This window comes from Simochromis diagramma, unplaced genomic scaffold, assembly GCF_900408965.1.
Source record: "Simochromis diagramma unplaced genomic scaffold, fSimDia1.1 OVJJ01000334.1, whole genome shotgun sequence".
Classification (NCBI taxonomy): Eukaryota; Metazoa; Chordata; class Actinopteri; order Cichliformes; family Cichlidae; genus Simochromis; species Simochromis diagramma.
The window spans coordinates 1,837,341-1,859,160 of NW_024386764.1; the positions used below are offsets into that span (position 1 = coordinate 1,837,341).

General features: G+C 40.2%; 2 protein-coding genes across 6 annotated transcripts; one reads left to right on the forward strand and one right to left on the reverse strand.

Moving 5' to 3' along the window:
- The first annotated feature begins 284 nt into the window (after positions 1-284).
- On the forward strand, positions 285-7,343 carry LOC120733145 (afadin- and alpha-actinin-binding protein-like). 5 transcript variants are annotated; one of them, XM_040031211.1, is made up of 14 exons: positions 285-401; positions 1,811-1,925; positions 2,145-2,296; positions 2,523-2,726; positions 2,927-3,037; positions 3,168-3,303; positions 3,434-3,509; positions 4,366-4,546; positions 4,743-4,893; positions 5,193-5,329; positions 5,598-5,771; positions 5,878-5,995; positions 6,194-6,344; positions 6,449-7,343. In XM_040031211.1, the coding sequence occupies exons 2-14, from the start codon at positions 1,907-1,909 to the stop codon at positions 6,582-6,584; spliced, it is 1,746 nt and encodes a 581-aa protein (XP_039887145.1). In that variant the 5' UTR covers positions 285-401; positions 1,811-1,906; the 3' UTR covers positions 6,585-7,343. The 5 variants fall into 5 exon arrangements, with proteins under 5 accessions (XP_039887145.1, XP_039887171.1, XP_039887163.1 ...); XM_040031237.1 differs by having other exon boundaries at positions 6,194-6,275; XM_040031229.1 differs by having other exon boundaries at positions 6,197-6,344.
- LOC120733138 (vitellogenin-like) lies at positions 7,340-20,026 on the reverse strand. The gene is given in 35 exon segments (XM_040031197.1): positions 7,340-8,422; positions 8,506-8,667; positions 8,760-8,925; positions 9,039-9,133; positions 9,260-9,354; positions 9,430-9,610; positions 9,706-9,829; positions 9,902-10,037; positions 10,117-10,259; positions 10,364-10,567; positions 10,641-10,721; positions 10,834-10,926; positions 11,119-11,792; positions 11,874-12,078; positions 12,156-12,276; positions 12,374-12,559; positions 14,308-14,401; positions 14,610-14,799; positions 14,892-15,011; positions 15,119-15,220; positions 15,291-15,415; positions 15,505-15,602; positions 15,694-15,911; positions 15,995-16,213; positions 16,308-16,433; positions 16,540-16,705; positions 16,786-16,943; positions 17,034-17,196; positions 17,270-17,418; positions 17,500-17,661; positions 17,739-17,855; positions 17,857-17,991; positions 18,077-18,228; positions 18,344-18,364; positions 19,917-20,026. Coding segments are annotated over 35 exon segments (5,313 nt in total). The 5' UTR covers positions 19,957-20,026; the 3' UTR covers positions 7,340-8,330.
- Between the last annotated feature and the right edge of the window lie 1,794 nt (positions 20,027-21,820).

Sequence of the window (21,820 nt, forward strand, 5' to 3'; positions counted from 1 at the left end):
AATGTGATGTGATAATTTTGTTCGTACGATGGTGAATGCATCTGATTACAGAATAATCCCACTATTCACGAAAATGTGCTCCTTCTATAATTAAATCTCCCTCTTATTGCTGAACACTAAATTATTAAATAATAATGAAATAAATAATGAATATATATATATATATATATATCACTAACATTGTGTATTATAATAAGTGTAAAAAATAAAATAAAATACTTGCTGCTGAAGCAGAGCCAATCACAATAAGCCATGTTTGGTTGCTAGACAACGAGTGGGCCAATTAGCGCTATGCTTGGAGTGCTTGCGGTGGCGTACACTGTCATTAGGAACGACGGGGCTTAAGGAGACGGTCCGGTGCGATCTGCATTGGAGAGATACGTGTCAAATTGTATCGTAAGGCAAGTGAGTTTTGTTTGCTCATGATGTAAACATTTAAAACACCAACTGTCGAGGCTACCTAACTTGTTCGTCCGGCTGTGGTAGCCCTCCGGCTTCTGTTTTCGCTGTTCTGCGGTGGTAGCGCTCCGTGGACAACGTTAGTTTAGCGCTGACGGCTGGTGAGAAACCCGAATAACATTTGCTTTATTATACTTTATTTATTTAATTTCATCGGCAAACCTTAACGTTAGCTAAAATAATGCGTAACTGGACACTTTACTTACCTGGGATTTTTGAGTTTCCAATAATTAGGAACACCGACTGCGCAGTTATGGTGTAATAAATCCTTCATTCAAACGGACAATAATCTTCATTTCCAATTTAAATAATTTTAGAGATGTTTTTAATTTAATATAGCTGCCAATTTTATAAAGGGATGTAGCTGAACTTTTAATTATATTATATTATATTATATTATATTATATTATATTATATTATATTATATTATATTATACTATTATATGAAGGAAAGATTTACTACAGAGAGCTTTAGCTTCCACCCGGTAAACATAAACAGTGCGGCTTAGTTTAGTTTCTGCTGTGATCCCATCAAGTTCTCCGGTCTAAAATTTCAGTGACTATTTTATGTTATTTCACCATTACACTGTAAGCACATTCTGTCAGGACTCAGTTTGTGAATGGTGACCTAATGAGCTAAAGGTTAGCACTTGTTGAGTAGTCTATATAAGCCGGGCCCATGCTCCTCAGGCTTTGTGGCTGAAGGCTTGCCATCTGTTTCTGCAGACTGATTAAGTATCACTGAAACCAAAGGTAGGTCCCCTAAAAGTCACACTTCTCATAACAGATGGTGATAAGAGGGAAAAATGTCTGAGTAAGATAAATATTTTTTGGTCTCACTCTGGTACAGTAGCTGATGTCTTGTGAAGCGCTGTAAAAGGATGTTGTATGTTTGAAGTAGTGTCAGTGCACACTGTTTATTTTGTTAGAAGGAAATACTTTCCTCACATAATTTTTTTCATTCATGTTTTTGAACGTGAATGCCTGCAGACAAACAAGCATGTTGTCTGTCTGGGATTAGTCTAATCAGCTGATAAGCACATTGAGATGAGAGGATCTCTTGTGTCCCAAACTGTAACCTGTTAGATACTCAGCCTGCACTGACAATGGTTTGATAACAAAAGCTACATTGTTAGATTTGAAGCTAAACGTTTTAAATAAACGCACTGTGGGGTAACTGCGAGTGCGCTGGATGTTTTCTGTGTAGCTTGTTGCCACTGATAAGTGAATAAATCACTTATCCTCAGACCGTGCTCTCTAGCTTCATGCCTCCATCTCTCACCACTGCCTCCCAAATCCTTGTAATCCAGACGAGTTGAATCGCTGCTGTTAATCTGATCGTCTATTTCAGGAGCAGGCTGCGTAGGTGGATCCCGTGGCAAACGTTGCCTGTCCTGCAAATGCAGTAGATGATCCAGAGACAAAGCCTGAGGTCTGCACTGCAAACATGCCAGAGTCCTCCCTGGGTGAGTTTTGACGTCTTTAAAGGCCGCTGAATATATATCAGTGCAGTGTTGTACCTTCAGTTCTGAATGCCGACCTCAGCTTTGCAGTAAAGAACACTTAATTGATAAATATGATTGATAAAAGCCATTTTTAGTGACACCTAATAAATGTATTGTTAGACACCGAATCAGCGTAGAGCAATGTACAATACTTAACAGGCTTCTTTCTTTCTCCACAAGTCAAGGACGGTCGCAGCAGCTCTGTTGAATATGGAGCATCCCCCTTGAGACAGTTTAGCCAATCATCACTGCTGCTGCACAGAAACTCCTACATGCTCAGTACCTTCTGCACAGAGCACAATGTGCAACAATGTCTGTCACACATCAATCAGGTTGGTAGCCTTGCACATTACCACAGCTGTCACTGATGTTAGGTGCCCTATTGAAACGTGTACATGACTGCAGTCTCCTGGGTTTGTCTTGTACTTTTTTTTCTCTGCTAAAACAAATTAGCCTTTCAAGAAAATCTTTATTTGAATGAATGTTTTCAGGGACACAAGACAGAGAGAATTTGTGTCAGTCCTCCTTCACACTTTTCCCTTTGCTCTGCCTTTAAAGGAAATATCTTCTCTTGGCCTCCCACCAGTTTGGACAGAGTCGGGCGACAGCTCAGAGCTGAATATTGTGGCTGTGCTAAATTGCATGTATGACCTGATTCAGCTGCAGCGCCGGGGCCTCAGAACCCTTGAAAGCATGGAAGTGGAGCAGCTTAAATCTAGCAGCAGTATCGATCACCTGCAGCTCACCATCACTCGTCTGAAGGTACACTAGCTCACCTGAAAAACACAGGTAGCATTATCTGTAGTAAAGCAACGTGCTGTTGGTGAATTGGCATTAGAGTTTTGTTTCTTCCTTTTATTTCTGAAAAAACAACGTTACATTGTGATGTGCATCCTTTTGTTAAGCTCTCCAAAACACTTCTGGTCTTTTACTGAGTCCCTGCCCATTGTATTATTTTTTAGGAGCAGCTCGAACTCTCTAAAAGAGAAAACACAGGACTTCTTGAGCGAGAACGGCAGCTGCAGCTGAAAGCAAAAAGTTTGCAGAGCTGTCTGAAGAATGAAAAAGAAGAGGTATTTTTATTAAGTGCTGCCACAGACAGTGTGAGACCAATCTGGCTTTCATGGTCTGGTATTTGGTTTTCAGGAGAAAGGGTGCCAATTTTATTAGAAGTCACAGTTTCTTTTATTCACAATCCCCTAGGTTCAAAAGCTTCAGAACATTATTGCAAGCCGGGCCAGCCAGTACAATCATGAGATGAAAAGGAAGGAAAGAGAATTTAACAAACTGAAGGAACGACTGAATCAGCTGCTGGTTGACAAAAAGGAGAAGAAACAGGGTAAAATCCTCTTTACATCATTCGTTGCATCAATAGTTAATTCAATGTCTTGTGTGTGAGAGGTGAAACTTCTTTCCTTTCAAGTCTCAGAATTTTTTTTTTTCCCACATTTGTTCTCCGGGCTCTTCAGCCATTGATGTATTAAACAACATTGGGAGAGCTGATGGGAAGAGAAGCCTTTGGAAAACTGAAAAGACAGAAGCAAAGTAAGTTCACTTCTTTTATATGTCAAATCTGGGTTTTGACTGCAAAGAATCAATTTAGGGTACCAAGTTAAATTACTAACATTTAACTGTTAGTGTGAAGCTTGATTGTATGTGTCAGAGTTATAGAGGTTCAGTCTGATACTGCCTTAGTCACATGATCCTAGAGACTGGGCAAAATGCATATTCTCCAACTAATTCTTGAATAGTTGCAATTTTTTTTTATTTACTGGTTGCAGTGTTGAGGCACAACCTTTACTCCGAATGCCAAAATTCTCAGTTTCCAGTTTGTGTTGCTCCTTCCACAGTTTGACTAGCACTCGGTGAGTAGTTGGCAAGTGTTTGCAGACAGCCTGACAGCTACAGTAACCGCGGCTATCTGCTAGTGACCAAATTAATCATAAGGTGGTCTTTGGTGCATCACTGCATACCTCTTTGTGATTATGTTCACCTATTGACCAGCAACCTCCAATAACCACTCGCCTAGAGACACTGGTGTCTAGACCTGTGTGACTAAGATGACTGGAGAGTGGAAAGTTGGCATTAGAGAAATGACCCCTCTGCTCAATCTTCTTTGTTATTTGCATAAAATGTTAGTAAGGGTGGCCAGTGGCACTCTGAGAACCCTAGATACATAGGTGAACCTTTTTTGGATCAGAGACACTCCTCTATGTTAGTCACTATACTTTGGAGCCTCAAACAAGAAGCAGATTAGTGCCTTTGTCAGTTTTCTAGGTCACTCTAATGAACATTTTTGGCAGCATGAACCTCAAACATGGCTGGCACTAATCTTGGATGTTTCCTCTTAAATTGAGCGTAACTGTCTAACTGATAAGAGACCTGTGTTTCTCTTCATAAGGCATGAAGGGGAAATGTATAAGACTCTGCTGAGCGACTATGACGCTCGCCACAGAGAGCTCGTGCTGGAAAATGCAGAGCTGAGGAAAGTGTTGCAGCAGATAAAAAAAGACATGGTGTCCATTCTAAGTTCAAGAAAACCAGCTGCGAAAAGCGACAAACCTGAACACAGTGGCGTACAGGTAGTGTTTGATCACCTTTTGTATACTTTGTCTTTTTCTTTTGCGACTCTTCCGTCACATTTTAAAGCTGCTGATGACATTTCCTCGCAATTTTAAACAATCAGCCTCCTTCTTTGTTTCACTTAGTCGTTCAAAAATGTTTGTTAGATGTGCTACCAGCAGACTGGAAAATGTTTGATTTATTTATTCACTCCAGGCCACATCGGAGGAGGAAGAGGAAGAGGTGTTCGATTCCAGTAAGGAAAGTGTAGAGCTTTATTGCTTTCATGCCCGGGAGAAACTGACCAACAGTATTCGTCTGCAGTGGAGGAGACTTAAGAGCCACGTGGAAAGACTGGACAGCCAGGGTAAAATACTGTGACATCAACGATTCCTCACTAATGCAAATAATTGTTTAAATTATTAACTGAAGCCTCTGCTGTGATTGCTCAAAGAATTAAAAGTCAGTATTCACACATGGACCTGTTATGTTTTTTTGTCTGTGAAAATCAAGAAATGTTATGAGCTGATTGGAAGCAAAAGATAATGAATGGTTTGAATATTTTATATACAGCGGCTCTGTCACTTTGTGTTTGATGTTTACTTACTGTTCCTTCTTGTTGAATTCAGTATTTATAAGACACGTTTATTTGGGCTTTTTGCTTAGCATCCTTGGTTCAGATGGTGGAAAGCAAAAACACTGATGCTGTTCCACAAGAGACTCAGGAGGAAGAGATGGACAGACTAAAGCTGGAGATCCAGCAGTGCAAAGACTTTATTCAAACACAGCAGCAGCTCCTGCAGGTACGGGTGAATTAGCCCTGAGGTTGTGTGGATTTAAAAGCTGAAATTTGCACACACAGAGAGAAAGTGTCTTTAATATTTATCGGTGTTGAGTGAAAGGTAATATACATTTACCAAAAACAGGATCAGAGATGTCTGCTACTTCTCACGTTACTCTGGAATGAACACCTGACTTACTGTTGTTTGTGTTTTGGTTGAAACTCATTTTGTTTTATAAATAATCAATAAATTGTTGATTAATTCATCCACGTTCCTTTATTTCCTATAGCATCAGGTAAGCTCTGCATGTGATGAGGAAACCGCATCCCTGCTAAGCAATTGCTACATGCTTCAAGAGAAGGAGCGCCTCGGGGAGGAGTGGAAGACTCTGGAGGAGCAGAGGAAGATCTTTGAGAGGGAGAGGAAGAACTTTACAGAGGCAGCCATCAGACTGAGCCACGAGGTGATTAAAAACAAATATTAGTTTACATCTTGTGCAAAGTTGTGTGCATATGATAGGTAAGATGCTTGAACTGTTTTTAAAACCTTTTTTTGGGTTCATTTTGCAGAGGAAGGCCTTTGAGGAGGATCGGGCAACATGGCTCAAACACCAGTTTTTAAACTTGAGTCCATTTGCAGACTCAAAGAAAACCCCATTGTTAAAATCTAAAAGTGCCTTTTTGATATGTGAGTCTCTCAGTTTTCTATCAGTTTCCCTAAAATGAAGAGCAGCAGTTGCTTTAGATGGTTTGAAAATGTTACGTATTAACAGGAGTTGAAAAAAGGAAAATATATCCAAATAGACTTATGACTAAGTTTCTTTTTAAGTGATGAGTAATTTCCATCAATTCCAGCAGTCATTAAATCGGCCTCTTCTTTTCCCAGCAGCTGAAACAGAGGCGGCTGCGACGGTGGCTCCAGAAAAGCTCATCAAATGTCCTTCAGACACAGCCTCCCCCACACCCAGGTGTGTCGCGCTCGCGTCGGCTTCCACCACTGACCTGTGTCGCACGCTTTGCTTTATCCCAGAAAACAGGTGTGGTTGCTTTATGTGTACCACAGTTTCTGAATTAGTAATAAGCATGGCATAATGTACCTGCATGAACTTAATTTGAAGTTTTCCCCTCAATGTGATTGCAGCTCAGTGCAACCAAAGACAAACGGGGAACATGTGGAGGAATCGGGCACGTTTTGTGGAGATGTTTTCGTCCAGCACCAACAGTGGGAGTACAGCGAGGACCACACACTCTCACAGGAGAAGAACAGCTCCATCTGAAGCCAAAAACTCCGTTCACTTGAATCAGACGTATCATTAATGTCCAGTGTTTATGTCTGATGCGTCTGATGGGTGGATGCCAAAGGCCCACAGATGGACTGTAAAATGATTAAACAGTTTAAGAAGGAAAGAGCGTTAAGAGTGACGTTCTGGTTTGCTGGATCTGTATTAATGTACTGCATATAGTATGTAGTTAGTTTACTTATTTATGGTACTGTAAATCATGAATTGGCATATCTTACATTTAGATGCTGCTGATGCAATATGTGACAGTATGTGACAGTATGTGACTGGGTAAATCAAATCAAGTATGCCGGCTCTGTTTACAACACTGAGAATGTGACTGAGTGACAGCTCATTTTTCCAGTAAATGTTGCTGTTAGGTTTGTAACAGGTAGTTTATCTGCTGCTTTGAATAGGAAGAATGTAACATCTTGCACAATTTACATATTATGTAGGAGATGGTGACTTTAGACCACTGTGACGTTAATATGATTTGTCATGAAACAATTTGTTTCTTTAATGTCACTTTTCTTTCAGGAGCTTTGTGTTGACAGGTGGCCGTTATTTTCCTCTCAAATGTTAAATGACACGTTCATGTCCACGCTCATTATAGTTTTGACTTCTATCGGGGAAGTAATCACTGATTTTTTTTAATCATCACTGCCTCTCCTGGTTCCCATTCCTCTGTGGTGGACTGAGACTGGAAAACAAAATGCACTATAAAAAGAATACCATGGCACCAATAATTATAGCCATTCAATGGGTGTGTTTATTAAGAGGTAAAATAAAATACTTTATCTATATGAATAGAATACACTTGGTTTTGTATACTAAACACGGCATCATTCATTAATGTGTGTTTCAGTGTTCTTCCTTTGCACAAAATGAGTGCATACAAAACTTCTGTTGACTTTAGGACACGTGTGTGTTTCTGAATCACTAGTTCATTCGAAGTCAACAGTAGAGGTGGACGGATTGATCCAAACAGTTTCGATACCAATGCTGGTATTGGTATCAGATCAATACTTTGTTTCTATCCTCTTAAGTTCAATTTCATTCATAGCCTAAAGCACATTTAAGCAACATAAGTTGACCCAAAGCTCTTTGGAAACAGGCATATTTACATTCCATGTCCAAAAAAATCTTTCAAATTACACAAAAAGCTGAAAGGTGTGTTTTAGTGGCTTAAGTAATCATTGTGCAAAGTAAAAATCACAGTAGAAGTCTTTAAAAGGCGTTCAGAATTTGCAAAATGATTGTGATGTATCTAATAAATGATAACGCACTGCTCTTCTCTACATAAGCTGCCTTTATACGTTAGTAGTCCCACTATCAGTGTTTGGATCGATACCAAAATTTGGAGAATTACACAGCACTTGTCATCTGGCATGTGCAAATTAATTGCAGTCACCACACTGTATAAGGGAAGCATTTATGTGGATGATATCACAGAAAGCAGGGAAGTGGATGGAGAATATGGATCACTTATTTAAGCCAGAAGGAAAACTGGCAATTACTGAATTTATATGGGTGCGTTCAGCTTCACACTTTATTTCACAGATGATCTCATTTCTATTGTCTCTGTGTTACAATAAATGTAATAAACAGTCTTATTCGGTACAGATTTTCCTTTTGAAATTCGCCAGAGTTCATTTTTAGCTCAGTAAGTTCATCTGGAGATTCACTTTATTTAAAATAACATTCAAAACATACATGTAATGTCTGAGACTGACAGTGCTGTTGTTAAGCACACTGAGCTGTGCAGGTGCAGGCGAGGTGACTCTCCGTAGTTTCCATCAGGTCCACGCTCTTATACACGCTGGAGGGGCTGGAACCTGCGGACGCGAAGGGAGCAAAAATAATTAGAAACTCCGTGTTTTTCTCCACGATGTTGCATTTTAAATCTTTGTAGACTCACCAGCTGGAAGGCAGTGGAAGCCAACAGTGACGCTGGTGGTGCGCACAGGGAAGCACCCAGGCATGCAGCGCAGTACAGGGTCGACAGAGTAGCACTTGGAGTTCTGAGCTTGCATGTTTCCCTGCTTCTCCAGCTGCACCGATTCATGCCTCATACGGCACTCTGTAACAGCAGGGATTTTAGGGTTCCTGATAGATTCAGTATATTTTTGTTTAGAAGACTTGCCATGATTACATCAGATATCTTTGTCTTACCAGTGGCGTCTCTGCAGTTCTCAGCTGGCAGAATCCAAGAATGAGCAAAGCTCACTGCTGTCGTGGCTATCCATCCAGTGGGTGTGCGATACTCCTGCATGGTCTCCCCGTCAGCCTTTCCGCAGAGCCCACAAGTCTTCCCCTTCATCCAGTCCACAACTTTAATCTGCATCGTAGGATCACGTGATTAATCAGACGTCAATTTTAACTGAATTTCCATCTCGCTTGGTCTTTTTCGTTTTTCCTTTTAAGCTCATAACCAACAAGTTTTGCTTTTACCTTCCATGACTCCTTGTCAAAGTAGACTTCATGAAGACCATAGCTAGCTGCATACACAGAGATGCCTTCGCCACTTTGTTTGATCTGGATGTCAGCTGTAAGACAAAAAGGTTCCATGATTACTCTCGTTTTTTCAACACAAAGATCTGGGATAAAATTTGATCGTAGGTTTGATGGTAGTTTGCAAAATCCGATTCAAAGGTTTTAGACTGCATAGAAACCTCGGGGATAATGATAGGGCAGGTTGCTCGTGAGTATTTCCAGCCCGTTCACATCCACAGTCACACCGGTTCTCCTCTGATAGAGGTCAATGTCTCTGCACGAGAAGAAATAAAAAGACTCAGTTTTGTCAAAAACCAGAGTTTCTTTCGTGTTTTTAATGAAATCTTACATGTGAGCAATTTTCACACTGATCTGCTTGTGTTCAGTGCGATCCTTCCTCAGTAGGACGATGAATTTCAGCTCGTCTGTGCCGTCCTGTGCCAGAACCTGATAGCAGTTTGAGGGCATCTCGTTGTTTAATTTCTGGTTGTTGAATGTGGTCAGTGTATTGCCGGTGAAGCTACATTCAGCTGAGGAGGGGAAAAAACGTACATTTTTTAATTAAATGATGCGTCAGAAAAGGACACAGCCTGTCCACGTTTAAATGACAGGCACGAGCCATTACCTGCGCCAGCCGCAGCTAACAAGTGCTTGACCTTTCCAGAGACGTCACTGAAGGGAGTAAGATCTTTGATCTCGTTACTTGGCAGAGTGATGGGAAGATGCAAAGCCCGCTTATGAACAGTGCTCTGTAAACAGAATAATTATTGTGAGAAAAATCAAAACATATGATTTTGAAACAACAACTTTGCTGTTCGTACTCTCGGTGTTTTCCAAATCAGGTCGATGATCTTGTCAGATAGTACAGCCACAGTAAGCGAGAGCTGCTTGTCGCTGTTTCTGTCCTTTTCCTGAATCAAGCCGGCTGGCATGTGAGCAGAAATGTACTTATACATCCTGCAAAGGAATTTACAGATATCAGATGGTTTCATATTGTCTGTATGACATGCGTGACAGTGTCTGTGAAGTTTCATACATCTTTGCACAATGCTTGAGATCAGACGGTAACTGATTCCAGTCCACCTTCAACCGAGCTGCAGGGTTTCGACCGACAAGACCAGTTTCCGCTGTAATCGCGGTGTCATATTGGTTGCATTCTGCTCCCCAGTTCATTTTAGCCTAGAAAGAACAAATCGAAATGACAAATGGCAGAAAGGTTTAGGTTTGTTTTTTTCGTGCTATGCTTAGTTCAACATCCAAAAATAAGCCGGACAGTGTCTCACTTTGACTTTGTGCATGCTCAACACGGCTCCATCAGCACAGAGCCTCCAGTTGTTGTCAGGAACAATGTCATCTAGAATGATTTGAAGTCTGCTGGTGGTTTTGTCCATGTAAGCAACGAACTGGTATCCCTGCTTCTTCTTGTCAGCTTTAACAGCACGGAAGATCAGGCCAAACACGGCAGCCTGACTGTCAAGGAACCGCTTCTGTGGGGACAATTATTCATGTGAGTACATCCATAAAATCCCTCGCCGGAAAGAAGATTTGACGGGATTTGACCTTATGTTGGATAGCGTCCAAGCTTGAGCCACTGCTTCTGCTTCTGAAAACCTCTGACGATGTGGCTTTAGAGGTGTGATGCTACAAGAATGCCATATAGTGCCATGCAAAAGACAACACAAGTTACCACCTGTGCAAACTGTACAATGTGCAGTATTGTCATACTTCAAACATGGTGTAAATGTGTTCTCACTGGAGTCTTGTGGTCCTTGTGGTTTTTCTTGTGTTTCTCTTTGTGTTTCTCTTTGTGCTTCTCCTTCGATTTGTGGCGATGACTCGCAGGTTGCTATGAAGAAACATTTTGTCAGCAACCGCAGTGGCCATATATACTCAGATAACTATGAGATTTCAAATCAATTAAAACTATAGATAGAAAACAGAATATTAATAAAATGCTGACTTATACAATATAAATATCCAAACAGTAGTAGTGACAGCTCAAGCGGCTCTTTGTCTGCATATAATACAGCATGTTTACCTTTCTGTGGTGCACACTGTAGTGAGAAGAGCTTGAACTAAGACTGAAGAGCGACGCAAAGCTCGATGCAAAGCTGGACTTGGAAGTACTGACAGAGGTGGAGAAGCTGAAGCTGCTGCTTCTTTTGCTTGTGCTGCTGCTGCTTCTACTTATGCTGCTGCTTCTACTTGTGCTGCTGCTTCTACTACTACTGATACTGCTGCTTCTACTACTGCTACTACTACTACTACTGCTGCTGCTACTACTGCTGCTTCTGCTGCTACTACTTATGCTTCTGCTGCTTCTACTACTACTGCTACTGCTGCTGCTACTCCTGCTACTACTACTTCTACTACTACTGCTACTACTACTGCTGCTGCTGTAACGTCTTTTCAGCAACTGGACTTGTTGAGCAGTTGCATCAATGGTCTTCCTGCTAGAATGGGATGAAGAGCTGGAGTTAGAGGAAGAGGAGCTGCCAGGAAGGCGAGAGCTCCTGGAACTGGAGGATGACGAGGAGGAGGACATGGTGCTATTCTTCTGGGTAGAGGCCAGGATTTTGTGGAGCTTCATTAAGACTGGTGTTTCCTCGGGGATTTCTTCTTCTCTAAGGGTGATGTGTTTGATGATCTTCTGTGCAGCCTTACTTCCAAGTTGAACCTCTAATTCCAGTCTCTCAGCAGCTTCACCTTCGACTGAAAGCATCATCAGTTAATGCGGTTAGCAGCTAATTTCTGCACTGTGTCACTAGAAAAAGCACTTTTCTAAGTTCTTACTTGGTATGACAGAAAAAACAGCAGAGTGCTTTCCAGCCAGTTTATACACTGCAGCATCCCCCGTGTGAGCAGTGGCAATCTTGAGACAGGCCTTGAGTCCAGCGTTAACAGTCTGAGCGCAGTACTTCTTCTTATTCTTCACCATTTTAGATTTGATGTGCATGCCAGCTTTCTGACGTTGAGAAATGAACTCTGCGGATCTCGACTATGAGGAGAAAATATGTAAATTACATAAAAAAGACACAATATTTTTTTATATCTCTAAAACGGTTTTAAATTCACCTCATTAGCAGCATCAGAAGAAGTGTTATTCGATATAAGAATCTGTCTTGGGTTGGCAGGGATCACAGGAGTGATACTTTCTCCCGAAACAGGATTTCTTACCACAGCAAAAGTCTCAACCCTGTTAAAGAGAAGCAAGGATGAACCGTAATCATCAGTGCAAAGGTAAAAGCATCTCAGAAGCGATGTTTAAGAATATTAAAGATGTCATGGCTTACTCCACAGCGGTAATGTTTTCAGGCACTGAAACAGGAAGAGCTGTGAAGTTTAAGTAGCCCTCATTGATGTTAAATGTGACTTCAGTTTTGGCAGGTGCGATGGAGTAGAGTTTGGCTCTTGATACCATGACAGCCTGGAGTATGGCAGTGTTTATCCCGAACACAGCAAATGTGTTCACAGCCGCACTAGAAGAGGAGGACAGTTGAACATTGTATTACATTTGTTGGTAACACGTCATAATACAGCCGGCGCCCAAGAGGTTAATTCCCTTAGAAATAAGTGGAATTTCTTTATATTATACCTGAAATTACAATATAATTATATTTACCAACAAATGCCCAGAGGTAGACACAGTTGCATAAGGGTAATAATTTAAGTTTTTTACAAGAAAATAATAATTACACTGTTAGTAATTTTACATTATGCACACGTACCTTTAATCTGCATGTAACTTCAGGTATTTTAGAGGAATGGAGACATAAATCATGCAAATTATAATGTGAGTAATTTTAAATAGTACAGAAATACCTGCATCACTCAGGTCGCTTGCACACAGACTCTATTCAGACCTTTTCTTTGCACTACTTCCAACCTGTTTGCAACTATTTTGTTCTCTAACGTGCGCCTTTCCCTTATTTTTGTATATATCCCTCTTGATTGTATATATTCCTGCTGTACACTATTTATATTTTTATTTTGGCACAAATAGTGTGGAGCATCTGCAATTTTGTTGTACATGTACAATGACAATAAATGACTCTTCTATTCTATTCTATTCTATTCTAATATCTTTAAATATTGCTTAAGAAAATTCAAGTAGTGCGTATCTTTGAGTATTTTACAGGAAAAGAGACACAAATTGTACCTTTTTTTTTTTTTATTTTAAGAACACAAGGAAATTCATGGATAAGTAACTTTAAGTAGTATGCAAGTAGTTATAAGTATTGTGTTTCCAGGAAAAGACAAATTGTACTGTAAGCAATTTAAACAGTACAGAAGTAGCAATAATAGTGAGTAAGCAGTGTGTAACTTTGGTTATTTTGCAAGAAAAGAGACACAAATTACACTGTAAGTCATTTTAAATAGTCAAAGGAGCTTGGAAAGAAAAGCGTCTGGACTTCTTTAAGTTGCTTGAAGACGTTTCACCTCTCATCCGAGAAGCTTCTTCAGTTCTAAGGTCAAATGGTGGAGAGTCCCAGATTTAAACCTAGTGGGAGTTTCCCCCCACAGAGGGACAAAAGAACCCCCTAATGATCCTCTAATCGTCTGAGCCAAGGTGTGAAACTGGGTGTGGGTCCCAATCAGCCAGAGTTTCGGGTGAGCTCATTGTGAAACCTGGCCCCACCTTATCATGTGAATTCCTGAGGTCAGATGGCCCAGGATGTGAGTGGGCGTTAAGGCGTCTGGGGGGGGAACTCAAAAGGGAACTCCCCACCATTTGACCTTAGAACTGAAGAAGCTTCTCGGATGAGAGGTGAAACGTCTTCAAGTAACTTAAAGAAGTCCAGACGCTTTTCTTTGCAAGCTCCTTTGACTACGATGACCTGGATGACTGAGAACCTTCACAGTCATTTTAAATAGTACATGAAGAGTTTTGAGTAATGCATAAGTAATTTTAAGTAGTGCGTAACTTCAGGTATTTTACAGAAACTGAGGCACAAACACAAAATTAAGCCATATTCAGTGGGGAGTTTCCCCATCTCACACTGCAGGTACCTGCTGTATTTTAGGTTCTCCAACCATCAAGTAGCTTAACTTTGCCTTTTTACATTTCAGTATTCATTATGCTGGTGTGAACCATTCAGGTAAAATAATTTCAGGTAAAATTCTTGGAAATTCCCACTTGATTCCAGGGGTAGAATTAAACCCTTAGTTATGTGCTGTATTATAAAGTATTAGCCATTTACTATTGTAGCGACAGCTATTGCCCCACCTTGGCGTGACCTTGGTAGTAATGTATATGTCTGCCTTGAGAAGGTATCTGAGATAAAAGTCTTCTGGCAGAGCTGGAGTTGTCGTGACTTTGACTAAGAAAACAGAACAGAAAAATTACTTTTCTGCACATTGTTATGATATTTCCACATTAATTTATTAAAAGAAAGTTTGCAACTTCTTCTTTCTTTGAAAGAAGTTTAAAAAAATGCTCAAAACTTTTAAAGAAGTTTTGGTGTTGATGGAAATATTAGGTCGTTAAGTAATATTAGGTGTTTTAGTTGATTTTTAGCATTTACTCACTTTGACCACGAACAGCAGCCACAGCAGCAGTGTACAGACCGAGCTCCATGGGGAAACCAGCTATAGTAGGCATGATACGTCTCACCTCATTAGCCAGCAGAGGCTTAACAAAGCGCCAAGTAGGACCAGACTGCAGAGCCTTGAAAACATCTCTACCAAACGTGTCAGCATCGTTATTGCCAAGGATGAGCTGCAGGGGAAGAATATTTTGTAAATATTGCGTCTTGCAAAATCGTGATTAAACTGATCTTTAGGTTGATGGGTTGTTTGTTTAAATCGTACATTAAAGGTGTTGCCAAACCAGTTTTTGTCAAAGTCAACAAAGGCAACTTCTTGTCCAAAAAACTTGACGTAGATGGAAGTCAGGGGTTTGCTGTTGGGTGCAGACTTCCAGTGAGAGAGCTGTAGAGAGAGAGATGCAGTCCAGCTGATCACTAGTCTTCTGTTTCATTTTGCAGATAGCAGATAAGATGTCCCTGTCGCTCTTGTAACTTTATGGTGTTGCTTACAGCCTTAATGACATGTTTCATCCTGGTGACCCTGTCAGCACTATCAAAAACTGCTGGGTTTTTCAGAAAAGCCTCCTGTAGTCCCCCAGTTCTTACTCCCACCTAGAAAAAAAAAGACAAGTAACTTTCAGGTTAGTTATTAAATATCTGGACTGATTTCGGTTTCCTTTACCTCCAGAATGTCAGCAGCAGCTCCAGCAAAGAAAGCCTTGATCCTAGTCGTAATAGATTTGGGCATGATGGTGGCAGCATCATTGATGTAGTAAGCAGTCGCAGCAGCACCAAGCATAAAGGGACCTAACAGAGAGTTTAATGAGATGCAGTTAAACATTATTAAATCGAAAATAAAGATCCAGGTTAGTTAAACCAGGCCCGGCGATTCTCACTGTTATAGACGTCGACATGGATGGCTTTGCTGAAACGTGAGCTCAGTTTGTCCAGGTTTGGGCCCAACATTCTCAGGGCAGCTTTGCATGCTGCAGCACTGCAGTGATAACATGAAAGAGCTCACTGCAGGATGGATCAAATCACAGAGATTTATCCGATTGTGACGAAGGATTAGAAAGCACTCTTACACTGAGGCATAAATAACGCTGGTGCTCCAAGTCAGGGACTTCATGTGGGAGTAGGTGAAGCTTGCTACTTGCAAATTTGAATCTGTCTTCACAATATGAACAACAGCTGACACCAAACTCATTGAAGGTTTTGTCTCAAAGAGCACCATGCACGCAAGCATGCGGATCTCTGCATGAAGAGTCTTGTCCCCGTAGAGCTGAAAGGCTAAATACTGGACCTAATGTATAAGAGAACGCAGACTCAGTGTGGAGCTTTGTGCAAAACTAGAATGATCAGGAAATCTCTGCGTTGATAATTCACCGTTTTAGGCTCCTTTTTGGCGATGTTCCTCAAGGCCATCATGGCTTCAGCATGAACTCTCACTGGCAGTGATGAACCTAATTTACTATGTAGGGGCAGCATCTTTGTGATTGTCTTGAGGCTAGAAGGATGCGCAGCATTTCCCAAAGCCTTCACAAACAGGATGATGTCCTCTGTGTTTCCATCTTTCAGAGCCTGTGCAAGAAGGTCTTGAATGGGCTGCAAGAGCAAATAAGGAAGTAAATCACCCGTTCTCTCATTCTTAAATGTGTACGTGACTCTAAGGCAGCATGTAAGGTCAATGTTATATTACCCGTATGAGCTCAGCAGGACAGGAAGTCCTCTCATAGCAGTGTTTGTAAATCATGGTACCGTAGCCAAGGAATACAATCTGGCGCAGAACTGGGTTTCTCGCGATGTTGCTTTCCTTTGTTAGGCTCTAAAACATCACACAGAGTTAAGAGTATCAGAGTTAATGCAAAAACGTCCCTTCTTACTCTGGACAAAATAACTTGACTTCACTAGATATGTTGAGATTTACCGACCTCGATGACCTCAATGGCCTCGGTGGTTGCTGTCACCATGTGAAACGAAGTAATCAAAGCCTGAACGGCTTCAAACACAGTTATGGTTTCTGCTAGGAATTTCTCTTTGATAAATCTCAGAGCATCAGGATTTCCCACTGCAGGAATGGCGTCCAAGATCCATTTTCTCAAACAATAAAAAGGAAGTTTGCCAAATTGTGCAAATATCTTTACATGATATTTTAAACATTTAATCAGTGAAATCACCTGTGGGCAGAACTCCCTGAGTGTTTGCTCCAGAGGTTCTCCAGAGTTTCATTGGAGGCTGCACGGAGGAGTTGAACAAACTTCAAAAATTCCAGAGGTGCATCTTCATGAACTTTTCCTACAGCCTGTTTGACCAGGTCATTCAGAGTGTCCTCGAGCTAATGACACAGGGGTAAACAGGATATCACCGAGCACGGCACAGACTTTTAATTCATGCCTTAGAAATAATCTCTTAATTACGACAATACCTGAGACTCTATGTCGTTGATATTGAGGAGCAGAATGGGTAACTGAAGAAGCTCAGTGGAGAATTGATATGTGAGATTTCCACGGTGTGAATACTGAGCCAGGGGTGGTGGTGTAGTGGGTGCATAAGGGGGTGTTTGAACCTCAAGGAGCATCAAGGATTGCCTTGAATGTGGAAAGAAAAGTTCGTTTATGTTCTTTGAATCAATTTTTGTATTCACAGTTGTTATGGACATACTTGGTCTCCATATGGGCAGCTCCATGCTGCTCGCTGAAAGGTGAGAACTGGATCAGCTCATGGACCGATGCCTCCTTGATCTGGATGCCATTATCGAGTGGTTTCATGATGTAACTGTATGATGAAACTCCTTTCAGGTTTTTAGTGTCCTGTAAGAACAAAGCTGTTGCTTGTCATGCATCCCACCACTTTCACAGATGTTTCCCTGATATAAAATGTGTAAAACCTACCTCCTGGCACTTTCCACATTTCTCTGTGTATGCTAACCCCATGTCTTTAGTTATTCTTTCTTGACAGTGGTTCATATCTCTGGTCTTTCTCAGATAGACACGTTCAGCCTCTGTGTCCTCAGTGATGGAGTAAAGTGTCTTGCACACACCCTGAGTTCCAGCCTATAGAGCAGCACACATATTCAGTAGGGAGATTCAACTTCTTGTCACACACAGGTTTATAAAGATCTTTCACCAACCTCCTGCAACTCGTAGACATTTTGTGTCTTTTTGATGTTGAGCTGAAAGACATTCAGGATACCTCTGTAGATGTTAAGCACTGTTGTTGAGACGGTTTCAGGGGCGAAGACTTTTCCCTACAGCACCATTGACATACTCAAACTTAATGGGAGTCGTGAGCTCAGCTTGGAGGGCTGAAGTCAGCTCAGTTGCTGGGATAAAAGGATCCTCAGGCCAAATTCCACTATACTCCTGGAGCTCAGGTTCCTCAAGCTTTCATATAAGAGTAAGGTTTAATTCAATTAGTATACATGTAAAAGGTAAATGACTGCAGCTTGTGCAGGATTTTGATCTTTACCTTAATGAAGTATGTGTTCTGGTCTATAGCATCGATGCTAACTTTGCTGCTGATATTTAGTCCAGCTCTCGCTGAACCTTTCTCTAGCAGGCCCGCCAGGAGCAGCGCCTCATACTTGTACACGTAGGTTTTACCAGCTTCAAAAACAGGATCTGGAAGGAGTCAGTGAATGTAATTTATATGACTCATTTGTGAAATTATATGAACTATAAACTCTAAACCAGGCCTACAGTTTATGTTTCACAATGAACACAGTATTAAACTTACCTTGATGTTGAAGATCACCAGCTGTAAGAAAATAAGAAAGAAATCAGTAATACAGCGAGTAAAATCTGAAACTATTACAACATTTGAAAACATAGTTTGCATTTTGTTTTACAAATTAAAACCAGAGGTAAAAGGAAAGCAGCGCACTGTAAATGTTAAAGGCCAAACATTGTGATTATACAAACCACTAATTCAACCCCAAATCTCTTAAGCATGTTTCAGAACTGAGCCAGACAGAGACTCAAAGCACAAAGAGATTTAGAAAAACCTGTTGAAAAAAAGAAAACACACAAAAAAAGAATCTGAATCCACAAACAATGCCAAAACATATGAATGGGCTTGAATATGCTTTTCAGCAGTGTTTATATGTTATGATTTATATTTACTGTGCAAATTACTGCATGTTCGCTCCAAAGACTCTGCTCTGAAATTTCATTATAATTGTGTACAATAAGACTTCTATTTTAATTCAGATAATGAACTAGTAAAGATGAGCAACTAAACCAATGGATATGCAAAGTTTTGCTGGAAATGGAAATTTGAATGTCTTTGAATGTTGTGGTGGAATTTTCTGTTAATAAAGTCTGCAACAAGGTCAGCTGTGGTCAAGCCGCTTTATTTACTGCATGCAGGAGAGCAAACACACATCAAACATCACAGTTCTACAGTCATGAAAGCTTTGTCCTTGAGACGTCACAGGTCTCTTTTATACCCTCACACACAACACCCTGCATCTTTTCAGTTACAACTATTTTTCATCCCACCCGACTGTTGCTGGGCAGGAAAGACTTCCCACTACCTATGCTCCAGGAAGCACCTGGACTGGTCTTCTTGGGAATTTTGTCCTTCTACACCTTAACAGTCAGTAGATACATAGTGAAACATCGTTAAGCATAGCTAAGCAGTTACACCTGGTCATATTGAAACACACACACCCTTCATCTAAGAAACAAAAGGTTATACAAAATCCTACAGTGACTAAACACCTGAATCGAAATGTGAGGATAAACTAGAATTTTCCCCATTACAAAGTCACACTGTACAAAACTTAGCGGTTCTTTGTGAGTAGAGTCTACAGTAGCTGACAAACTGACCCATTTTAAACTGATCTTGATCATTTGAATTGATTTTAGTTATTAAAGTGAGCTAAAATATTTTTTCCTTTCTAGTTCTAGGTTTTAGCTCCCTGCTTACAAGAAAAGTTGAACTGCTGTATATATTAAAATTCACATAAAGCACCAAATATGTAGCAAACACGCAGCATGTTTTCTGTTACATATGCCTAAAAATGAAAACCTTTTTTTAAAAGAGGCATAAACCCACTACCAATTTATAACAAGTACATAACTATAATTTGTCTTCACCTACATTCAACTCAATTCAAATGTTATTTACATTTCACCAAATCACAACAACAGTTGCTTCAAGGTGCTTTTTATTGTTGGGTAAAGACCCTACATTACACTGACATTACCATTCAACGCATAATCAATAAAACTCCAAATATGAAATCTGCATTATTTTTGAACATATTTATAAAATAGCAAAGTTTTGCACAAACATCATCACTCACCCACAACGGCCAGAATCAGGGCGAGCACGAGCGCTCTCATTGCTGACAGGGTGGTGCTGGTCTGCAGAGTAAGCAGCCTTTTAAAGGGAAATTTGTGCTGACAAATTGCACGAAGGTATGATTCAAACCCCTGGACATTTGATCATTGCACTCATATATCAGTGGATGAAAAGTCAGGGTCACCTGCCCTTGTTCTCTTCAAATATGGCAGGCTAAGTCCTGACGTGATGTGTAGAAATTTTCATTGCGTTTCATTCGAAAGTAAAACTTAAAAATAGAATTTTTTTTCACAACAATCTTATTTTGTTGCAGTGTATTTGCTGATGTGTTTATCTTTTCATTTTTTTCCTGACATATAACTAATCTCCCTTTATCCAAAAGACTTTTTGCTATATAAGAATAGCAAAAAGGTTCATTAAAAATAAGGTTTCACTGACATTTTCAGTTGTTTACATACATGTCAAGTGTTTGCTTAAATATTATTTGTCTCATAAAATCAAGACAGCGCCACTGATTTATTTTTTTTTTTTAATGTTGTAACATTTGTGGCATCTCTCCATCAAATTATTCAAATGTGGTTTCAAAGTTCAGATAAAGGGGCAGCGTGACTATTGCTGTTTGCTCACTTTATTTGTTGTGGTCAGACTGTGAAGGCTGTGACATTTTAGCAGATCTGCCTGCTCTGCTTTTATCTGCTGTCATGTTCTGACACCGTTTATTTATTTTTGCTTAATTTCTGCTTTTTGCTTTGACTCTGTCTATTTTTCTGCCAAATATTATGATTTATGTGACGGTTGCTTAAGTAAAATTTACTTTGTTTCCATGTTGTTTTGTTTAGCTTTTTACTTATGCTTCTAAATGTTCCCTTTAAAAAATATGAAATGTTGTGAAATATTAGACAGGACCAAAGACTATAAGATTCAATAAGATGACTATATCATACTTTTAATTGACTAAAATTGAGCAAATTCAGCTGATTATAAATGCAAAGTATGGGGTCACCCCCTTTGCTCACCTTGCAGATCTCATCCCTTATTCCCAGTTTGAGTTTTTAATGGCTTGATCCAGTCCCAGGGCCCATGCTGGATGTCATTCCTTGCTCTCCACCCACCCACCCTCCCCACCCACCCACTCTGTAGCTGTCACTAGCAAATGAGACCAAAAAACAAAAAAACTAATCACATGACTTGTAAAACAGATTGATGATCAGAATGATTAACAGAGCTCAAGTTTCCCAACTGCAGTATCAATGAATTATATTCTAACTTCCTATAAAATTGACAGTGTAACATTACTGAATACTACATAATATTTTAACCATGGTAAGTACATGGCTGTGTCTCAGGCTTCTCATCAAGAGCCCACTTTCCAAATCCCATCTCATTTTATTAACAATGCCTTTTTTGCAATTCATGACAAAATTAATTTAATTCTTAAAGCTTCTCATCCCAATCCTGATATCCTAATATCATCCTATCAATGAAGTTAAGTATAATAATAACTATAATGATCTCTCTTTCAATAATTTTGTTATCAGCATAGCTAATCTAGGGAAAATTAGGCTGCTGATCCCATCTTTCACCCGTTGTTCAAATGGTCTTTAATGCAACTATCGAATCAGTCCCACGGCAGCAGCTCAATGCATGTATATGTCTGAGCTGTTGAAGTTCAAATTGAGCATCAGAAGACCAGAGCAGTCTGGGTTATGATTATGATTGTGGATGGCCGCTAACTTTCTGCTTCTTAATTCAGATCAAACTGAGGTTATTGTACTAAAATCTTAGAAATATGGTATCTAAGCAGATTCTTACTCTGGGTGGCATTACCTCGGCCTCCAGTAACGCTGTGAGGAACCTTGGAGTCATTTTTGACCAGGACATGTCCTTCAACGCACATATTAAACA

Coding starts and splice junctions, on each gene's coding strand:
- LOC120733145 (XM_040031211.1), top strand. Junction 4,894..5,192: donor GGAAAGACTGGACAGCCAGG/GTAAAATACTGT, acceptor CTTTTTGCTTAG/CATCCTTGGTTCAGATGGTG. Junction 5,772..5,877: donor CCATCAGACTGAGCCACGAG/GTGATTAAAAAC, acceptor TTCATTTTGCAG/AGGAAGGCCTTTGAGGAGGA.